Source organism: Borostomias antarcticus, assembly GCF_949987555.1.
Source record: "Borostomias antarcticus genome assembly, chromosome: 1".
NCBI classification, from domain to species: domain Eukaryota; kingdom Metazoa; phylum Chordata; class Actinopteri; order Stomiiformes; family Stomiidae; genus Borostomias; species Borostomias antarcticus.
Genome location: NC_140234.1, coordinates 17,778,373 through 17,801,051, shown reverse-complemented (window position 1 = coordinate 17,801,051; position 22,679 = coordinate 17,778,373). Strand labels below are relative to the sequence as shown.

Genomic DNA, 22,679 nt, shown 5'->3' with positions numbered 1-22,679 from the left:
TAGAGAGAGCAGAAGAGATAAAAAGTGAAAGAGTGAGAGAGAAAGAAAGAGCGAGCGAGCAACGAAGACGGCCCAGAGGCAGACGAAGAGATTGAAGTGAGGTCTTTGACTCTGTCTCATCTCTTAGATCCCTCTCTAAAATATGCCAATTATTTCTGTGAGGAATATCTCCATGCCCTGGTGACCCTGCTTCACTGCAAGACGTGACACGGCACACGCTCTTGGATTTCTAATCAAAAACTAGTGATACAAAACACACACACACACACACAGAGAGAGAAAAACAGCAAGACAACAGAGTAGAACTAACAAGCTGTTTCCTTCAATAAATCTGCCTGGAGGGTAAACAGAGCCCACACAGACTGCCTGGCAAACAGTCCGCCTTCCACAAGCACACACGCGCGCACGCACGCGTACACACGCGTACACACACACACAAACACAAACACACACACACACACACACACACGGCCTCCCACACACACAACCTTTAAAGGCTTAGTTCCAGCACTTCATCCACCCCTCACAGTCTAGCAACAATACAGCAGTAGCTGGTAGAATCAATGCCTGAGCCATGAGGCGATGAGCTTAGCAGAGAGTGTGTGTGTGTGTGTGTGTGTGTGTGTGTGTGAGAGAGAGAGAGAGAGAGAGAGAGAGAGAGAGAGAGAGAGAGAGAGAGAGAGAGAGAGAGATAACTTGTTGAACACGGAGCCAGATGCATGGGGTTGCTTGGTGTTGCCTCACCTCTGCAGACGGATCTGATAGCCACAGGAGCCCCCCTCTCCTACAGTCTCCGCCCTCTCTGCTGCCACCCGTTCAGCCACCTGCACGTACACACACAATACGGCTTAGAGGGAGGAGTGAACACACACACACACACACCTGGGTTCAAGACTAACTTTTCCTTTCTCAGTTGATCGCACCAGCACATGATTTGGTCGCATCCTTTTTTTTGGGGGGGGGGAGGGTCAGCATGGTATGACCGTGCGTACTGATGAATAGTTGCCTTAACTTGCATACCCTAGTTTTGCACCGAAGTAAAGACTGATCATTGTGATCTGGAATTTGAATTGTGCGAACGGGAATTCCGTCTTTCGTTACGTTATAGGCATCGTTGAAGTTGACGACCGCTTGATTCTCCTTCGTTGAGAAACTACTCTCATCTACCAACTGAAAAGAAGTGGAGAGAGGGTCGGCGTCAAGTGACACATCGGTTTCTTACTGTCGTCGTGCTTGTGCAACTTCAGAGTTTCAAGCTCAAGCCGTGTTGACTTGCGGGTGCTGCGTTAGCCGTCGGGGGTTGAAAGTCGTCGGTTTTCTCCTTCACTGGCTCAGACGCTCAGTCAGTCACTGCTCTCTCCCTGCAGACTGTACTCTCACCATCAGCTGCGTCCGAGTCTGAACCTCTCGCTGAAGCTCCCTCTCTTAGACCCGTCTCTCCAGCCCCTGCTTCTCTCTCCTCATTTTTATTATCAGTTGTTTTATAAAATAATCAGATATAGTCTATATTATGATACTGGTCAAAAACAAGAAAGCGAGCTAGCTACTGTGATCAGCAGGCCGATGACGAGCCTTTTCTTCTCAGCTGAGTTGGCCGTCTTGCCTTCGAGTGTGAGCGCTAGTTAGCCGGCTAGCGGGCTGAATGGGGGTTATGTTCTCTCACCACCTAGATTTTACCCCCATTGCAAATTAGGCTCTACGTCCCCTCAGCCCTGTTCCCTCATCAATTTATCTGGCTTAAATTCATCACGTCGCATACAATGCATACTTGCGCATGACCACTGAATGTGCAATACATAGGACACGCTGCACTCACAAACTATCATACCGCACTCACATATGCCGCACACACCGCATACACACTCACATACATATTACACTTCACACACTCATTGTATTTCCACTGGCCGCGCAACACTTTGTATTCCTAGCATGTTGAAAAACTACAATGGCAATAAAACGGATTCTGATTCTGAAAAGTCATCATGAGGTACAGTTGTGGTCAAAGGTTTACATACACATACAGTATGTCATGGCAGTCTTGAGTTTCCAATAATTGCTCGTTTGTGGGCATGGCCTGAGTATGTCGTCCGCCAACTGGCGATATACTGTACGTACGGATATGGCGCTGATGCGTCGCGGCTGCGTGCAGATCACCCTGCAGACGGAGCCCATGCCTCGGTCGATGTAGTCGTCCAGGATGAACTGGGTGACCTGGGTGGTCTTACCGCAGCCCGTCTCTCCACTGACCACCACCACACGGCTGGAGCTGATCAACTCGACCAGCTCCTGCAGACAGGGAGCCAGGGGGGGGAGAGGGAGAGGGAGGGAGGGAGGGAGGGAGGGAGGGAGGGAGGGAGGGAGGGAGGGAGGGAGGGAGGGAGGGAGGGAGAGAGAGAGAGAGAGAGAGAGCAAATGTGAGAGCATGCCGTCTCTTCCTGTGAAAACAGCGGAATAAAGGGGCAGACCCTAACACTAGGCAGAATGATGTTCTGTTCCAGCAGCAGACATGAGAGAGCACACACAGATGCAGAGTCAGCCTAGTCAAAGGTCTTACCTCTTTCTTCGCGTAGGATGGTAGTTTTTCCCTGAATTTCTGCAAATGAAGCCAAGACATGTCAGGTTCATCACAGCTGTAAACTCCATCAGACCAAAATCACAACAAACAGCAACAAATAAGTTGACTGAGGACTATTTGGTTTCAAATCTCCATGCTTAGCGCTTCTAAGACCTGTTATGCAGGATAGCTAATGTTATAATGTTGATAATTTGCAAACACCAGTCCCTTCCTCACCAGCATGTCCCGGTATTTGAGGTCTGCTCTCTTCCTCTCCAGGTCTCTCTGGAGCTGCTGGTCCAGAGTGGTGTCCCTAACCAAGTCCTGAAACAGGTACTCCAGATCTCTGGTATCCCCTCTCCCCCGCTCCTCCTTCACCTCCCTCTGTTCCGAGGGTTCGGCTTTGGGGGCGTCCTGTGAGAACACACTGAGACAGAAGGACAGAATGTCAATACTGTCTTCAGAAAGCATCTCAGGGCAAACATGTGGCGTGAAACCTCATCAAGTGGACATGATCGGGAGACAGCAGTAGGATTAGTTAGTAGATGAAGCCTAAGGTGTGTGAGTGTGTGTGTGTGCGTCTGATAACATAGCCAAGCTTGTGAGGAGGAGTTTACTGTTGAGGTCCTGGATGGGGCTTGGGTGTCAGCTCAGTCTCCACCTCCTCTTGTTTGATATCACTCTTCGAGACATCGTCTGAGGGCTCGTCTCCATCAAAGTAACTGAGTCACAGTACAGAACACCACTATGGTAAGTACTGAGGCTACAAGACCTCAGAAGGAGGCCTGTCCCAATATGGGTGCCCTATACATTCAAAGGTATGGCAGGTCAAATTACCTCTACAGTCTTAGAAAGTGAATTGGGTTACTTAAATAATAGTGTCCTTGTCCTCACCAGTGACCAGTCTTGTCTGGGGCTGAGCGGCAACTATCAGAGGAGGAGGGGGAGGGGTGGGGGTCCCTCCACTGGCCTGCTGTCTCTCTCTGAACCGAGTTCAGCAGCTTGGTGATGTGCTGCTCTCTCGATTCATCCATCTGAACAACAGCACGCTGCAGAAAGGGACACAAAAACGACCGGGATTAGTGCACTGCACCTCTGACCCACAAAGTGGCAGTGATTCTAAGAGATGTTTGATAGCTAACTGTCACATTTACACAAGTTAACGATAGTCTACACTGCAGGTACTCTTCTCGGCTAGCTAGCCTAATGTACTTGACCCATTATGCAGTGGTAGTAAGCTAGCTAGTGACGTCGACATAGCTGTTATACACACCGACTTTCTCTCCTGTTCTTTCCTCCTCATGCCTCCATGCCTGGCGTACCAGAGACCGATCTCACGCCCCTTCAGGTGCGGGGGGGGACGGTCCCGTGGTCCGGCCCCACCTCGGCCCCGGTCCTCCGAGTCTGAACCCCGTAGATATCCTCCACCACTCGGTGCGGCTCCCCGGTCCCATCTCTCCCGACTCCCATCACCGAAGCCTCGACCCCCTCTTCGGCCTCTCCTATTACCGGAACCATAACTCATACCGCCCTCGAAGCTCCGCGGATATCAATATTAAGACGTGCAATACTGTCCAAAAAACAGATATCAAGAATCCAACATGACACGGGACAAGAACAGGAATAAGAGCTGGCCTGCAAACCTTGCAAGCTAAGCTAATGTTAGCTAGCTGGTAGATCGAAGCTCGCAGACCTTGCAAGCTATCTAAATGACAAAGCACGTAAAGGCGAAACTACGGTCATACTTAGCAGTCGGACAAGTAGTCCTGTTTATAAAGTAAAGCAGGGTAAAATGTACTATAATTAGGTATTAGCGGGATATTGTAGGACTGTGGTTGATGTGATGTATGGATGTGATCCCAAGAATCCGGCATGTCGCACAAAACGTGACGCAATGTGTTGTGAGTATTTAAAAAAAAAAAAACGTTTGCACTTATGATTGGCTCAAGTTGTCTGAATTCTCTAAATGAATATAGTAGGATTACAGGAATTACGTTTACATGCACTCAATATTCGGTTTATTGTCCATATTCCAGTTATTGAAACATTAGGAATAAGGAGTTTACATGTGCAAGCAAAAATGAATATTCCTCTATACCTGGTAATTGTAATCATTCGGTATATTCCGAATTTAAATCGGCGACGCACGGAGAACGTCATCGCAATGAAAGTTTCTCAGCCTTTTCTTCTTACTGTTATGCTGTTTAGCCTATCTCCCGAGACAGTAAATAATGGAAACGATAGCAATATGTTTGTGGTGCGCTATAGTGCTTGCTCTCATCCAGCAACACCACTTCACACTCCTCCTCATTTACTTCCTTACTGAAAGGAAAAAACGAGAGGAAATGTTAAACGCCGGTGCTGTGGCTCTCTTTCATATGCCACTCGTTCACACCAGAGCCCCCCGGCCCTTTGGATGAAGATTCGCAGCCAGGATTGGTGGGAAATACATAAATACAATAACAGAACAGGATACCACATAACAAGCAGATACAATCAAAACAGCAGCAACAAATGGAATAATACAATACACTATAGATTTGTGTAGTGTGCGTGTGCAAAATTACATTTGTCAGTTTGTTTTGACATGATTACAGAATTGAATTTGCAGAATAAAATAAACTGTACAGTACCTATGAAATATACTATAGATTTGTGTTGTATTGCATTTTGAGAATGGCTAACGTTAGTTCAGCAATCTAGAACCAAGATTCCTTGCGAATAAAACATGCGCAGAGCACAAATTCATGTTCCTTTTGGTGGGAATAAACCGATAAGCGTATACATGACCCAATATTCGGTTTGGAAAATGAATAAACAAGGGGTCTCATTCGGCTTTTTAATATTCGGAATATGCCCATATTCCGTTTATTCAAACGGTTTATTGATGTTTCATGGCCGCGCGCAACCGGAATATTGTCAATATTCCGTTTAAGAAAGGTTTATTGAGTGCATGTAAATGCACTGGTTTATTTCTCAATCTCTGGTTTAAAGGGTTGGTAGGTCGATCAGCTCAAGTAATTGCCTTTAGAGACTCAAGACTCAATATTTTTAGCCTCTCTCTCTCTCTCGCACGCACGCACACACACACACACACACACACACACACGATGAGGATGATTTAAAGGCCTCTCTGCTCCACTGCTGCTCTCAGGCGGGTAAATGGCTGAGAGAGGAGGGGCACCTGAGGACCATGTCAGCCCTTCTGCTGCTGATTCCACAGTACATGCCATGGTCTCTGAGACCCATGAATAGGATGATTCACTCTGACAACTCACAATGTAGTCACATTCAGGAAAACATGGAATGGAGAAAAAAGTACAATAAGTAATAGTGGATGACAATGGATCTCCAGTACTCCACGTATTTTCCATTAGTTGATGTATTTATTCGATTTGTCAAATAATCATTGAACACATCAATCTACATTTAGCCAAGATATATGACTTGAGAGCCTACAAATTATAATGTGCATGTATTTTATTTACTGACACTAGAATCTCCCTTAGTATCCAGGTGTCCAGAAGCCAGTATTGACCGAATCAATTTGATCTTAACCACAGTCTTTAATATTTAGATACTTAATTAGCAAATCCAGTTAAGTAAATGCATATCCCCTATAATTTGAATTTGTTTCTATTCCCTAAAAATATATGCAAATAGGTAAAACATGCTTCTGTTTCTGTCATTCTTTAAAGACTGTTGTGATCAGCAGGGTGTAGAACGGCATGACATGCTTTTCAGAAGAACATTAATTAGCTGCTGTTGGCTCATATAAAAGGATTGATTTTGGAGCAATTTGCTGTTACTGGGGATTCATGTTCATGCCTGGAGACTGGTACCCCCACTCGTTTTTAATTGAACTGTGTGGCCGTAACCTCCTAAAATGTGTTAGATTTTAATAGGGAAGTGAAAGGCAGTGACTGTATGATAGTTTGTGAGTGAGATGCCCTTGAGAGATGTCAGGGTGAATTCTGCCTACTGTATGCCCACATTCCATGTCATGAAATATGAATCAGTATGCTCCCTTTGCCTGTATCATTCTCACAATGGATAATTTATACTTGTCGTCTTCTAATTGATTTGTATTTCTATCTATCTATCTATCTATCTATCTATCTATCTATCTATCTATCTATCTATCTATCTATCTATCTATCTATCTATCTATCTATCTATCTATCTATCTATCTATCTATCTATCGATGGTTTGAGAAAGGGAAGGCAAGAGAGATATAGTGAGCCCTGCCCCCCTTACCCCATTCTCTCTCTCTCTCTCTCTCTCTCTCTCTCTCTCTCTCTCTCTCTCATTAACTTCTTATTAGATTTGTTTATCTTGCGTCCCAAATTCTCAAAAAAAGAGGGAGGGGCTGAATGTGTGTTGCTGAAATATCTGTTTGGGCAAGCTAAGTTGGCTATTTGGCTACCACAGGAACCTGGTGGGAGTTATGGTCTCTGCGCACCTTAGGGTGGAGGATGCATATTTTTGCTGATATGCAATGTGGATGAATTGAAAGGGTGTGGTGTCTGGGAGGGGTGATCTGTAATGTTGGGCCGGACGGTCGAACTGTTTATTTGTAATTACTGGACCTCGATAGGTTGTTTTAATAGCCACACATCAATTACACACAACACACGTGTTAGTGAGAGCCGACACACGCACAGTCGCACGCACACACACACACACACACACACACACACAAATACATGCATATATTGGTCACCGGTGGAATTTATCCTCTGCATTTTCCCATCCAAGCTGTCCTCCTCCAGGGGAGCCAGGAGCAGTGGGCAGCCTCGTCAGTGGCACCTGGGGACCAAGTCCAAGTGCTCAGTCCAAGTCAGGGACAGGACTGAAGACCATCTGTCCTTCTGCATGTTTTACGTATTGGGTTCTTGGGAGGAAACCCTGGCGGTTGAACATGCAAACTCTGCACAGAATGCCCAGGACCTTCTTCATGTGCTGATGTGTACCGGATACTACTGTGTGTGTGTGTGTGTGTGTGTGTGTGTGTGTGTGTGTGTGTGTGTGTGTGTGTGTGTGTGTGTGTGTGTGTGTGTGTGCGTGCGTGTGTGCGTGTATAGTATGCGTGTGTGTATGCATGCAGGTGTTGTGGTTTGTTTTTAAGATTATAATGTTAAGGTTTTAAAGTCTTTAGGGTCTTTCTTCAACAGTGTGTCTCGGAATTCACTCGGAATTCACCCAGAATGCACGATGACAAATGAATGATCTCTGACCTCCTTCTCCCCACCTCACCAACTGAATTATTCACAATAGTTCACATGAAAGACGTCACACCTGGTGCTGACAGGGCAGCTGTTGGGATGCAGTACCGGTGTGTTGTTGGGCAAGACTACTTCGAAAGCAGCTACTATGTACATTGTATTCACTTACTAAGGTAACTCATGGTTATACAGATTCATCATAATTGGGTAATAATTATAGCTCTGTGATTCTGATCTGTCAGCCACTCACCTCCCCTCCACACTGTCGACCTTCTCTCTCTGTCCCCTGCCTTTGTACATCCTTCGTGTCTGTTTCTTTCTCTTCCTCCATCCCTGTCTCATCTTCATCGTTGCCTGAAAGAGCACATTCCCAGCTCATTTGTGAGAATTGTGATTTGGATGTGGGAGAAATAGATAGAATAAATTGAGGTGTGTGTGAGAGAGAGAGAGAGAGAGAGAGAGACGGAGAGAGAGATGGGAGGGAAAGGAAGAAAGAGACGGAGTGTCAGACCTTCAAAAAGAAAAAAATCAGCTCCAGCACTGAAATCCCATTAAGGAAGGACAGGTAAAGCCTCTGATAGGAGGACTGTCAATGATATATTCGAGGAGGATTGCCACAGAAAACCTTGGGGCATACAGAATTGTCTGGTTAGCTGGTACCAGTGGTGTAGTGGGGGTTATACGGTGGTATATGGAGTATACTCATTTCTTTATCCATGGACCCACTCCTTTAAACAACACTAATGTAAAAACTGTAACATGTCTGCTAGTATACCCACTTCTTTAGTCACCACTACACCCCAGGCTGGTACTGTAGGTAGTGTTGGCAAGTGTCCAGGTTCATCAATGCTTGTACGGATGACAGTCAGATCAAGTTTATTCAACCATAACAGGGTTCACAAAAATCCCAAAGGAGATCTAAATCTTTTTAAATTGGATACAGTATATTGGGAAACTGGAGTTACATACTATATACACAATTTTGCTTAACAAATATTTGTTTAGTCTGCTTGTCAGTTATCAGATTAATCTAGATTAATTTAACTTATTAATGTAACTGTTTTCTATAATTGATCATGAGATAGTCAATCAGTTTCCTGGTAGAGACAGAGAACTGGCCCCTTTTAGTGTGCATGAGATAAACCTCAGCACTGAATCTCAAGCTTGTTAATGAATAAGAAATAATCTTCCCACTCTGTCTGAGTGCATTATTACAGCACAGTTGGCAGAAGTGAACCCATGTTCATTATGACTCTTAGCCCAGAGGGCTTTTCATGTATTGACTACCAGTGCCTTAAAGCAACAACAGCAATGCATTTTGTGTTCTTAAAGTCAAATATTTAATGAGCACATTCATAAGAGAGACCACAAATAATGTTACATTTATAGAAGCTTTTCTCTGTTCTTAGACATGTTGAAAAGCCTGCGGATGGCACCGGAACAGGTTCAGAAGCCCAAACCGTCTCACAACAAAGACACACAAGATTAGCTTAATGCTTAATCAAATACTTACAAAACACATTGCTTGGAAGAAGAGATAAGTAGCAAGCTGACTGTGTGTGTTCACTGACTACTGAATATTGTTTGTGTGAGTCTACGCGTGCGTGCATGCATGCGCGTGTGTGTGTGTGCATGTGTGTGTCCACTCACACAGGCGGAGAATAAAGATTTGTCATCCTCATGTTTATTCAGGTGACTTCTGAGCCGTACTTAACTGTCTATGAATATTCTATTCTGGATCCAGTTTCCTGCATGTAGCCCTAAGTACATAGTGCCTAATTGGAAGTAGGAAGAGCCGTTCCATGGGACCTTATTTATTAAAATTATAAAATATGTTTGGTAGTGGACAGCGAGAAACAAATAATTTATAATAAGTTTAATATAATAAGTCTGGCCATGTTGAGAGCTGCAGCAATGCATAAGGAGTGTTAGTCAGTTCTGAAAGAGCTGGCTGGTGGGATCGGCTTTACAAGGTTTTGGTGTAGTGTCAGCTAGCTAATATTAGCGAGTTAACCGACATAATAAAATTTATGTTTTAAATTGGCAAACATCATTTGTGATGGTCATGGCACAATTCAATCGGGATCAATAATTATTTTTCTCATGTAGTTCACTACCATTCTTTTGTTCTCAGATTGAAGGTCCCATGGGGGTTTTCTCCTCCTGCTTCCGCTTTGCAGTAACAGTACAGTAACAAAGCAGCTCAGGTCAGTCTATTACAGTAACAAAGCAACCCAGGTCAGTCTATTACAGTAACAAAGCAGCCCAGGTCAGTCTATTACAGTAACAAAGCAGCTCAGGTCAGTCTATTACAGTAACAAAGCAGCCCAGGTCAGTCTATTACAGTAACAAAGCAGCTCAGGTCAGTCTATTACAGTAACAAAGCAGCCCAGGTCAGTCTATTACAGTAACACAGCAGCTCAGGTCAGTCTATTACAGTAACAAAGCAGCCCAGGTCAGTCTATTACAGTAACAAAGCAGCTCAGGTCAGTCTATTACAGTAACAAAGCAGCTCAGGTCAGTCTATTACAGTAACAAAGCAGCTCAGGTCAGTCTATTACAGTAACAAAGCAGCTCAGGTCAGTCTATTACAGTAACAAAGCAGCTCAGGTCAGTCTTGCCAGATTGAGGAGGCAGTGACCTGACATCCCTAGGTGGCTCTAAAACACACATTCATCTGGTGCCTCCATTGGTGGTACAATAATACTACGCACACTGACACTAATTTACATTGCATTTGTGGAGTGAGGAAGAAAACAGTTCTCCATACCCGGTCTCTCTCTTTCTCTTTTCTCTCTTTCTCTCTCACTCAGTATCTCTGTTTCCTCTCTCTCTCTCACTCAGACTCCTTTCCCTCTGTCTCTCTCTCGTCCAGTATGTAGGCTCTATGTCCAGTTCCCCAAGGTGCAGGGTCCCTGCCGTGCTGAAACTTCTACAGTATACTCCAGTCCAACAGTCTAGTCCAACATAGGCCTACTCTAACATACTCTAAACATTCATCGCAGACACACCCACAAGCCGACTGTACATTCTTCCTCTTCAAACAATTAAATCAAACAGAAAATATATTAATGCCATCATCCAGCTAACCTTTTATAATATTACTGGGCTTTATACCACTTCTGTGCTTATCTACTGGGCTTTATACCACTTCTGTGCTTATCTAAAAAAAACAAAAAAACAATACAGTCATGTTTATCAAAAAAAAATCACAATCACACACTCACAAATACAGTGCATACACAAATTTCAGGATACACTTTTGCGTGGAGCACAAATGCGCTAATGCGCTGAGAAAGCCATCTGCGTTGATGATCATAGACGACACATGTATCAAAACTATTTGTGCGCACGCACACACACACACACACACACACACACACACACACACACTTGGATGACTCATACACTTGGAGGCTTCCCCAACTGACTCACTGGAAAAGCAGTGTGGAAGAGCCGATTCATGTCGGAGGAGAGATCAGCTAGACCCTCCCCAGCAGTGGCGGTTCCAGCAAGTTTTACCTGGGGTGGGAAGGCTTATCAGCTGGGGTGGCAAGGTTATCTCCCCCAAACACATCTAAACTTCCGAGATGACAACTGGGGTGGCAAGGTTTGTGTGTGTGTGTGCGCATGGGTGTCAGCCTTCCCTGTCTTTTACTTCCTGTGTGTGTCTATCAGTCTTCCTAGTCCCCTCCCCCCTTCCTAGGTCTGTGTGCGTCAGTCTTCCTGGTCGCCCGCCTGCTTCCTGTAGGCCTCGTTGAGCAGCTGGATCTCCTCCCTGTACCCAGAGATGTCCTGCGTCTGCCTGCGGCTGTTCTGCCGGTGGGCCTCCACCGTGTCGGGGATGCTGATGTTGATGTTGTCCGCCTCCGGGTTGCCGCCGCTGGGGATGAGCAGCGAGTAGGAGGCCGTCTCCCCCAAGTCGCACGACACGAAGCGGTTCTCCCGCCGCGAGTAGCGCAGCGACGGGGAGCGGGCGTTGGCGGACGACTGGCTGATGTTGGAGATGATGGACACTCTGTCCATGGCCTCCTCGTTGTCGCAGATCTCCAGCACCTCCAGGTGGATCTTCACGTTGGTGTCGCCCATGTCGCCCATGTCCACCTCCATGCCCACGCCGACACCTCCGCCAACCACGCCGCCCCCCGACGGGGCTCCCGAGGCCGGGTCGTCCGCGCTGGGCTCGTGGCCCACCGACTTGGAGCGGTACACCTCCACCTAGACATGAGGAGAAGGACAGGGTGGATTTGCTATATACAGTCAACGAAGCTAGCAAACACAAGGGTTTCAAATAGGCCTGTCATTCCTCTATAGAGCCGTTGACCAGGTGATTAAGGACTGGGGAAGGGCCTGTACCTTCTTGGCATTGGGCGAGATCTTGAGTCCATCACTGCTGACCTCGTAAGTGGAGAGGGAGAGGGTCTTCCCCGTGGGCGCGTGGAGGGACACGGTGCCCTGGAAGGCACACAGGGGGATTGCTAGACCCCCCGTCGACCTCTATAGGGAGACATGGGAAACACCGCACGCTGCATTAGAGACTCAGTCTAGCGCAACACACAGGGTTACGTTCACACACGACAGCACAATGTTCGTATTGGTTTGCACAAGATATTTCACCAGTTACGTTCCACGTTCTGCTGTAGGCTTACATATGTTGTGTTGTCTGTGTTTTGTATTCTCCCTCTTTTTGTCTACCAGGATTGGTTCCCTGTCCCTGTCAATCATCAGTTGCTGCCCTGTCATGGTTGATGCTAGAATGGATCGTCGGGAGGGAGGAGGGGCGGGAACTCCACTGCACGGAATGAATCATTTGGCAGCCAGGAGGCGTGCAGTCAGACGCGGGCAGCGAGCATTGAGCAATATTGCGATATGTGGAGTGCGCCCACTCAGCGCTGTCCGATTAGTTCCACTCCTGGCTCCAATTTCGTAAATCAGCCTGACCTCTGTGTCCACGTCTGACCCAGTAGCTGCTTAGTGCTGTGATTGATTGATGTTTAGCGGAGTCCCCCCCTCCATCCGGACAATCCATTATTAACCAACATTAACCGTCATTCATCGTTGCTCCACCTGTTCCCGCGCTGCCCATCCACCAATGGCGTCGTCCTATCTATCATTCTGTTGTATCAGATGGGTGTGCGTCTTATTTAAAGCTGCAATAATTGATTCCCCCCCCAACACATTTTGTCAAAACTAAAATCAGATTGTTTCATTGAGCCATAGCATCCTAATAGCGTCCTACTTCAATTACTCAACCTTACCAGTCGCCACGTCTTGTTATTCCAGCATTTATGCCTGTGTTGTCAAAGTAGGGCTCATAACTCCACCCCTGTGCTTTAAACGTATAATGTTTTAGGCCTTTCGCTTGTAAACTAGTCTCTTACTGCCATCTAGTGTTGTGGGGCGGCTGTAGCTCAGTTGGTAGAGTGGGTCGTTCAATGATCGATGGGTCAGCGGTTCGAATCCCAGCTCCGACTGTCCACATGTCGAAGTGTCCTTGAGCAAGATACCTAGTGCCGCTAAGGTGGAAAAGCACTATATAAATGCAGTCCATTTAGTGGTAGGAAATTGATTATTGCCACTTTAAAACCTCCCGCTCTTCGTGTTAAGTAGTGAATTTTTTGTTAGTTAGAGCACGCTGACTTTGTTTCATGTCGGGTGATGTCTTTGTCTGAATAATGAGTTAGTTTCCCCAGGTGGTTCCACGTCTGGTATTTTGGGGATTCGACTTGGCGGGACAGCTAGTTAGTTAGTGAAGAAGATGACTTGATCTTTATTGCAGTAAGGTAGTGATAGGGAAGTGACAGGGAATTACAGCTCCTGCGCAGCACTGGATCAGCGACGGGCGTTTTGAGGAGGAAGAGGAAGGAGGACACCAATGACAAATACATGAGGGTCTCTGCCCACCCGAACCCTAATTATTTTAAACTTCTTAATAAATAAAAAAATATCTTAAAAAAATAATGTGTCTGAAATCCAAACAGTACAAGGCCTGAGTAGACATTAACATGTTTATTCTGCATCATCCAGGGCTTGAACTCACAACCATACCAAGGGAAGGTCATGTTCCTGTTGAGCCAAGTGAGAAGTAATTTGACCGACTTTGACTGAATTGATTGGATTGAACACAGGTGGGTCTGATTGAGATATAAGCAGACAAAAGACTGGTCAGATGAAGAGATGCAAACAAGATGAAGAAACAGTAACAGCTACGAATTAAAAATCATGTCACACAGCACAATGCATGAGTATGCATTAGCATTGCATCCCCCTGGGCTTGAACCCTTGTTGAGCACTTGCCATGTGAGAAGCCATAGATGGTTTCACACTATGACGTAAGCATCACAATCACAAGGGCTGCATGTAAATGTAACAGGTGCATGTAACATGGAGGTTTCAGCAGTTTCCACAAAATGTTTGTGAAAGGCAGCACAAGGGGCAAAAAACAAAACCAAAGACTAAACAATAAAACTATACACTCAACAAGTGAGTGTTGTGTGCTAAACAAATTCCTCTCTGGGGCAATAAAGGTTTCAATTCAATTCAATTCAATTCAAGTGGAGAACAAAAGACAAAGCTGAAGTTTACAAACTTACACGATGGTACATGAAACACCAGGGACAACTCAAAGCTACAGCAAATAATGAACAAAGAACAAAATGGGAGCTGCATGTAGGCTATATACTGTATACACAGACTAACAAGACAGGTAGAAACCAATCAAACAATCAGTGGCACAGGTCTCCTCTCAAATCAGTCAATTTAGCCAGTTGTCAAAGGGTCCGCTATTGGGGCGGGGTTTCCAACAACGTCTCTGATTTGTGGAGACGTTGCTGTTGCACTATAGGATTGTGGGAACAACTGTAGTTTGAGGGGACACAATGAGTACTGTCAAAAATTCTGTTTTTGAGTTAAAATTCTGAACATTTTCACACTACCTCTACCATGTCATGAGAAATTTAACATTTTATTTTTTTTCATGAACATTGGAAATTTATCGAGCAAATCTTTGCAGTGTGATAGCACGTACGGCTGATTTGTTACGAATTTTTTTAACGTTTAAAAAAAGTGTTGCTCTTGCCCCACCATCAGGACTATTGGCCCACAATGCCAGTTGATGACTTTTGGCACAGGATTGGACCTACAGTATGTGCAAAGTTTGGTGAGTTTTCATGCATGGGAAGTCAGACTTCCTAGGAAGAAGAAGTAGAAGATGAATATTGGGAAATACACGAGGGACCGGCGTCTGAGGCAGCCCAGCCCCTAATTAGATCTCGGGCCGAAGTTATATTTCTTGTGTTCCTTTGGTCCCAGTTGGTTTTGGCTTCTTCCCCTGACCTTTTCCTGAAGCTTGCCTCGAATTGGTTTTTGTCACTATTTTCACCATTGTGCAATGAACCCTACCTGAGGTTTTCTTTTTAAGATATTTTTTCAGGATTTTTCAGCTTTAATGGGACAGGACAGTTTGAGAGAGACAGGAAATGTGGGAGAGAGAGAGGGGAGGACATGCGGCACAGGACCCGAGCCGGGAATCGAACCCTGGTCCGCCGCACAAAGGACTAGCCTTCATATGGGGCGCGCCTTACCCAGTGAGCTACCGGGGTGACCCCCCTGAGGTTTGCTTTTGATCCAGTTGTCCGTCTTCTCTGGATTGTGCTGTTTGCACTACTGTACCTCCGCACCAGCTCTTTTTAGCTTGCATGCAGACGCTGCTTGTTGCATTGGCCCTCCCAGACACACCATCTGAGAGGGCTGCGGAACAGCCATCTTTAAGGAAAGATAATGGGAACTGTCTTATAGATCCTTTCCTTATTGCATGGTATTGTTCTGTGTGTTGGTCTTGGTGAAAGCTGAGGCAGGTCACCCCATCGGATTCATTGGAGAAGGAGACTTCCAAAGAAAAATAATTGTCAATAAAAAGTATTTGTTAAGAATGCAATCAAACTGATTGTGAAATATTTTAAATATTTTTTTGTAAAAAATTAAACAGAAAGAAGTATAGTCCATCACTACTTACACAACATTACCATCGGTAAATAAAACGTAGTGCAGGTTTTCGATCAAAAATATACATTCATAATATTCATTAATATTATGCAATTTTTCATTCTCATATTGATTTCCTACTCATCAATGCAGTATACATAAAGTTGGTGCATTGCTCATTTTGGTCTGAAAGAAAGAAAGAAAGAAAGAAAGAAAGAAAGAAAGAAAGAAAGAAAGAAAGAAAGAAAGAAAGAAAGAAAGAAAGAAAGAAAGAAAGAAAGAAAGGCTTTCTCGATGTGGAACATTTTCTCCGATGGAGATTGAGGGATTGTAAATTCATCCCTGTCCTGTGCTTGTTAACGTCTGTTTGGAGCTTGTTAGGCCCGAGTGTGAAGTCAGAGAGAGGGCAGAGATGTCTGCCAGTCTAATTCCACTCAGAGGAGGCCAGAGGGCACACACACACACACACACACACACACACGGTAATGACAAGCTCTCCAGCCCAGCACAGCCCCCTCTTCACCCTCAGGCATTGACTCATAAGTAGTACAGGCTGTCCACCCCAAAGAACAAATAAACAAAGGCCTCAGTATACCAAATGTGAACAGGCCAAAAGCGCTGCAACCTCAGGTGCTTTCCAAACCACAACATTTTAGATGAGCGTGTGTGTGTGTGTGTGTGTGTGTGTGTGTGTGTGTGTCTTGCGTATCTCCCTCTCTCTTCAACCCGTTATGTGGAGAGTTCATAACAGGCCCTCCTGAACTTGCTGTTACTATCACTTTCAAAATAGCCTAGCACTGGGGGCCGGGGACTCACTCCACTCCGGAGCAGAATGAGACTTCTTCCTCTAACTGCTCTCTCCAACTCCTCCCAGCTCTTAAAAACAAAACGGAGACATTATTAATTAATCTTTGTATCCGTCCCTTTGGGAACCTACAGAGGAAAACAGGAGATCTCGGCAGGAAAACAGGAGAAAAAAGAAGAAAAAAAGAAATATTTTCTAACAAAGGGGAAGTGTCAGCTGTACACACTGCTGAAGGGCAGTTCTTGTAGTTTTTTTAACATCTCTAAAATATTATTGTTTTCTTTTTAGCCAGTCTGCACTCATAGAAAAGCCATGGCTTTTTCGGTATTTGCTGTACTGTGTCACAGCCAAGCCAACATTTAGGCCATGCTGCTACAGGGTAAAAAGCGTGTAGTTGGTGACCTTTAACATCCAGACGCTTTGTTCATCTCTGGATCTGCATTCATAGAATTTCTGATTTCCCCAAACAGATCCCTAAATAATTAAAGCTGTTATCAGCCCCTGTCAGCCACGCATGAATGAAACTATGCTTGCAGGACAACAGTCTCACCTGAGTGGGTGGTCTGAAACAAGACTGGAAAGCGGCACCTTCTCTTTTCATCTATTGCTCTTTGTTGTTGTTGTTTTTTCCAATTGCCTGATGCATCATATTGTAGCCACTAACCGCTGTGCTCAGACACACACACACACACACACACACACACACACACACACATACACACACACACACACACACACACACACCAACATTCTTGTGCGTGGCTGGCCAGCCACGCAGCTAGAATAGCAAATGTCCAGTAGTCGTCACTCCCTTTTTCCCTTTGTCCCGTTGTTGACCTGCAGTTCTATGTTGCTACCACAAGAGGCAGTGGTCCCAGAACCTGCAGTTCTATGTTGTTACCACAAGAGCATTTACTGTTTTCGGCCACAGGAGGGCAGCACCAGGCTTAGATAGACTGTTCCTGGTTCAATTTAAGCAATTCAATGAGTATTTGAGTTAGGCTATTTAGTTTATTTGTGTAAGTATTTCTGTTAGTTATACATTATATTTCTTTATTATTTCAGAGACCACACACTCACTGTCTGTTTATGGAAGTGAAGAGAATTGAAAGGTCAAATAATGTGTATAAAGGGTTTATAGAGGGGTCCACAGCCCCCGACCCAATATGACGTGAGGGGGCGGAGTCTTGCCAACACGCCACTGTCCATGCCACGGACCCAACAAATCAGCCCCTGAGAGGGCTAGAGAAACACGGTCTTCACCGGTGGGGGCAGGTGGGTAGCCCGGAGAGAGGTCCACAGCCCCCGACCCAATATGACGCGAGGGGGCAGAGTCTCGCCACCACACCACGGACCCCACAACTCAGCCCTCGAGTGGGCTAGAGACACAGGGTCTTCACTGGTGGGGGCAGGCGGGTGGCCCGGAGAGAGGTACACTGTCCACGACCAGCTCTGAACCGAGGGGGCGGAGTCTCACCATCACGCCACTATCCACGCCATGGATCCCACAACTCAGACCCTGAGTGGGCTAGAGACCCACAGTCTTCACCAGTGGACTGCCCGCAGGGCATGTGAACCCAGCGCTTAGAGAGGACGAACACCGGCGTGACAGCGGGGGCGAGCAAGGTCAGGAAAAAACTCAAGGTCTCCAGCCACGAGCTGCGGGCGTTCACGGCGTGGCGCACGACCAGCACGGTCTGTGAAAGAAGCAAAAATACTTGTCTTGTTTAGCTTCACTTTCTTTATTCAGGCTACGCATGGAGGTTCATTGCCTACAGCAAACTGTAGGCTATAAGACCTATATCAATGAGTCCAGCCTGTTGTGTGCTGTTTATACCTTTTCTTCTTTCCACTATTTATTATACTTGTATTTAACCAGGTTAAATACTCATTGAGATTACAATCTCTTTTACAAGAGAACGCCATGGATCCCACAACTCAGACCCTGAGTGGGCTAGAGACCCACAGTCTTCACCAGTGGGTGCAAGGAGATTGCCCAGAGGTCACTGTACTGCGCTCAATCAGCTCTGACCCAAGCGGGCGAAGTCTCGCCACCATGCCACTATCAATGCCATGAACTCCACAACTCAGCCTCTGAGCGGGCTAGAGACACACGGTTTTCACCAGTGGGTGTATGGAGATTGCCCGGAAGTAACTGCACTACACCCGAACCGCTCTGATGCGAGGGGGCGGAGTCTCGCCAGCACGCCACAGACCCCACGGCCAATGGGCCTAGGATACAGACAATTAATTACTGGTGGAATGGTGGTGGAGCATCCATCGGGGACCCACTGTAGGTCCGCTAGCCTTGTGTTATCTGGGTTTATCCCTTACCTTTGTCCAGAAACAGAAGTTGAACCAATTGCAGCAAAATAGCTAACGTTACAGTAATCATCAGTGTAACTGCTTTAGCCACTGACCGCTACCATTAATGTTATGGAAGCTGCTGCTAGTTGTTGTGAGCTCATGAGCTAACTGGCTATCTCACTCTTATTGTGCAGGATTAGCATTGGAAGCATTGGAACTGATGTGTCCAGGCAACAAGACCTATCTAAATTTATCAGACATCATTTCATGTCATTTCAATTCACAGTTATTTCAGAGGCATGACTAGCTTCCATCCTACCAGTCCTGAACAGAAACAAGCCAGCCATGCACATAAGCCAGGCTGGACCTGGCCTGGTTCATAACAACTATTCAGTAGAAAACATGATCTGGAACCAGAATCACTGGATCGGCCGAATAGACAGACTGGTCAAGCAGCGTCAGAGACAGTGAGTCATATCCATGTATCCTCTATGAATGAAGATTATTGATTAGTCTCGTTTACCAGGCTACCTTCATCTTGCTCAACCCTGAAATGTGCCACGGATGTGATCGTCCCATGACGCCCTCCCCACTCGAGAATACACTGACTCTCTCTCACACCCTCTCTTTCTCACTGCGCTCTCTCACACACATGCACACTCTATCCTTCTCTCACTCTCTTTTCCTCTCTCTCTCTCTCTCTCTCTCTCTCTCTCTCTCTTTGTCTCTCTCTTCCATACGCCCTTGCCTCCAGACCCTGTAACTGTATAGTAGGCAAGGCATGGCTTAATCTCTATTCTTTATCACACAGAAACAGTTGGCAGTGGTTGTCACACCACATTAGTGCTAAAACTGTCCTTGCTGCATGTTTGCTTTTTACAACCACAATGAGTGTCTAAGCTTAGCAGCGACAACAGGCCCGCCCTTATGGTTAGACCTGCTGCCCGCCTGCCTACCACCCACTAGAAACCAGGAAACTATGGCTTCTTTGGATGGTCCATCAGTCTACCTGCAGACAGGCCACGCCTACCTGTCTTGGCGTCCGCTCCGATTTACTCCTGTACCACTCCCAGTCGGTCAGTTCGATTTTGCTGCACTCCTCGTGTGACAGCCTCCGCTCCGGTCCCTCGAATACCGACGAGCTGTCAGCGAGGTTGTGGTCCTCGCAATCCTGAAGGTGGCTTGAGAGGGAAGGAGGCGAAGGGACGCAGGAGAAGCCGTCGTCATCTCCTCGGTTTCCACGAAGGAACGGGAGACAATCGCCGGGCACCTCCCCGCCTCCAGCCACAGGCTCGAGGAGCAGGTCTGCGTTGAGTGAGGAGCTGTCCACTGCGTGCGGGGTCCTGAAATCGAGCTCGGCCTGCAGTCCCGAGACCCCGGCGCCGTCCAGCTCGTGAAGACGGTTCTCGGTCAAGTCACAGTTGAGTAGGGTGTGGTTGGAGGGTTTCTCAATAGACGGGCTGTGAGATTTAGTGGCACGTGATATCTTGTAAATCTCGTAGCCGTGTTGGAAGGAGAGGTTAAACTCGAACCTCCTTTTAATTTCTGTGGAAACAGTGATGGTTATGAATAAAGATACATGTAAAGGCCTCACTGGGACGTCCTATAGGCTAACCAATCTCCTACATTTAGGCCTACTGTAAATAATAAAGGGATTGATTTCAGCTATTTTAATTACTCTATAAAAATTTAGGCCTAATTGATTTGTATAACCGTAGGCCAATAAAGCCTGTCTTTGGAGGTGTATTTTGGTCCCGTTGTAGCGCTTTTGTTTTGGACATAAACTGCTTTTGTCACGTTCCGCAGTTTTTAAAAACTGGATCAAAAAACTGGAAAGTGTCACAACAAGTGTAGGCTATTGGTGGGCATTTCACCCACCTGAAGGCTCATGGTCAGCATCGCGCCGGCAGTTGATGAAGCAGCCGCAGGGCATGTGAACCCAGCGCTTGGAGAGGACGAACACCGGCGTGACAGCGGGGGCGAGCAAGGTCAGGAAAAAACTCAAGGTCTCCAGCCACGAGCTGCGGGCGTTCACGGCGTGGCGCACGACCAGCACGGTCTGTGAAAGAAGCAAAAATACTTGTCTTGTTTAGCTTCACTTTCTTTATTCAGGCTATGGAGGTTCATAGCCTACAACAAACTGTAGGTTATAAGACCTATTGCAATGAGTCCAGCCTGTTGTGTGCTGTTACGTTTTCTTCTTTCCACTATTTATTATACTTGTATTTAACCAGGTTAAATACTCATTGAGATTAAAATCTCTTTTACAAGAGAATCCTGTCCAAGAAAGGCAGCAACACAGTTTTCCTGGCACTATGCGCCACTTAGTCATTTAGCATACGCCATTACAGAAGCACGGTTAGGCTACTGATGCTGGTTTGGAAGTAGGCCTAACATTTACAGGGAGTTGTGTCCTGTCTATATTTCATACTATCTTCTTGTGCCACTAGACAGTCAATCTTAACTTTTTCTGTTGCGAAAAAAGATATAGCCTAAAAGATATAGACTAGCCCAGCTACAAATAACTCACCATCATTGGCATCCATAGAGTAACTCGAACCACCGCCAGAATCATGGAAAAACGCTTTTGTGCGAAAACCACCGGGGAATCCTCGCCGATAGAGTCGTCCCTCGGTGCGCCGTCAGAGGCGGGTGTCGTGCAGGTGTATGTGTCCACTTTTCCCTTCGGTCTCAGACCCATTCCCAGAGAGCCTGGACTCAGTTCATTATAGGCACCGAAACTTTTGTTTAAGCTATCCTGGGAGAAAGAGGGGATGTCGCAGAGAGGGTCAGATCCGTCCCCGCTTGGTCCTTTCGCTATTTCGAAATAGTTCGGATAGAAGGTCCTGTGGGGCTCCCGGGAACACAGTAGCTGGTAGGTGAGGGGAACGAAGAAAAACAGCATCCCGCAAAAACAGAGCGAGTACAGGGAGAACAGGAGAAGAACGAACCCGTCGCTCTCTGGGAAGCAACCGAGAGAGGACGGCGTAAAACTTCCCCAGCCGCATAAAGGTAACATACTGACGGTCAGGCTGACTATCCACACCCCGGCGATCGCCCACATGACTCTCAACGACCGTCGGACAGACTGAAGCACCCCACACCTCTTTGTAACATAGAAGGTGTAGGCTCCGATGAGACAAGACTTCATATTGCTGGAGACCCCCTGGAACACATAGAGGAGTCCAGATAGAGTGCATAGAGTCCCCGTGAATCGCTCTCCATCTCTCTCCCATTGAAGGAGCATGAAGAGGGAAAGGGGTACCACACTAAGCAGGTCGTCCACGGACATCGAAGCGACTATTAGGCTCAGAGCGGTTTTCCTTCTCATCAGGAGGAGAGATATAAGCGAATAAACCCCTCCAAAGAAGGTAGCAGTAGCGATGGAAAAACATACGCCGAAAAGAACGAGACTTATCTTTCTCTCCGCTTCCAATGGGTCTGTCCTCTCGTCGCTCCCGGTGAAAAGGTTGCTCTTGTTCGGCGGAGGGGAACTGAGGTGCGTCGAGGACATTTTCATAAGTAACTTAGCACTCAAATAGATGTGATGTAGATTGGCCAACCAGTCACTAAACCCGCTTAAATTAAATCCAGCGCCAAGCCGTTACTTAATCACATATACATATCCCTGCAGCATCCATCATCGTAAACCTGCAGGGGTGAGAACCGCATAGCATAGGACTAGTTCCTCTATCTTGTCCAACGAAAAGTATCAAATGGAGCACTGTCTTCCTTGACTGCCCTGGACGATGTGCCGTGCGCTGTGGATAACAGTGGAGAGGCTCGGGAGGATCAAGGCTG

The 22,679-nt window shown here is 46.3% G+C and overlaps 2 protein-coding genes across 2 annotated transcripts in view; both read right to left on the bottom strand.

Annotated features, from left to right (window-relative positions):
* dhx36 (DEAH (Asp-Glu-Ala-His) box polypeptide 36) overlaps positions 1–4,318 on the bottom strand; it is a 35,450-nt gene extending 31,132 nt beyond the window's left edge. Inside the window, exons 1-7 of the mRNA XM_084448824.1 lie at positions 3,831–4,318; positions 3,452–3,606; positions 3,175–3,279; positions 2,795–2,984; positions 2,558–2,596; positions 2,119–2,289; positions 745–824 (exon numbers count right to left, since the gene is read on the bottom strand). Coding sequence (XP_084304950.1) covers positions 745–824; positions 2,119–2,289; positions 2,558–2,596; positions 2,795–2,984; positions 3,175–3,279; positions 3,452–3,606; positions 3,831–4,082 — 992 coding nt within the window. The 5' untranslated portion in view covers positions 4,083–4,318. The remainder of the gene's footprint in view (positions 1–744; positions 825–2,118; positions 2,290–2,557; positions 2,597–2,794; positions 2,985–3,174; positions 3,280–3,451; positions 3,607–3,830) is intronic.
* A 7,182-nt stretch (positions 4,319–11,500) lies between these two features.
* Positions 11,501–22,407, bottom strand: LOC311312154 (putative G-protein coupled receptor 149; the record flags this gene model as incomplete). The annotated part of the gene is made up of 5 exons (XM_084442025.1): positions 21,409–22,407; positions 20,757–20,937; positions 19,909–20,423; positions 12,140–12,280; positions 11,501–12,001 (listed from the first exon to the last, which is right to left on the bottom strand). Exons 1-5 carry the CDS (start codon positions 22,396–22,398, stop codon positions 11,501–11,503), a joined length of 2,328 nt encoding a protein of 775 aa, XP_084298151.1. The 5' UTR covers positions 22,399–22,407.
* Positions 22,408–22,679: the final 272 nt, after the last annotated feature.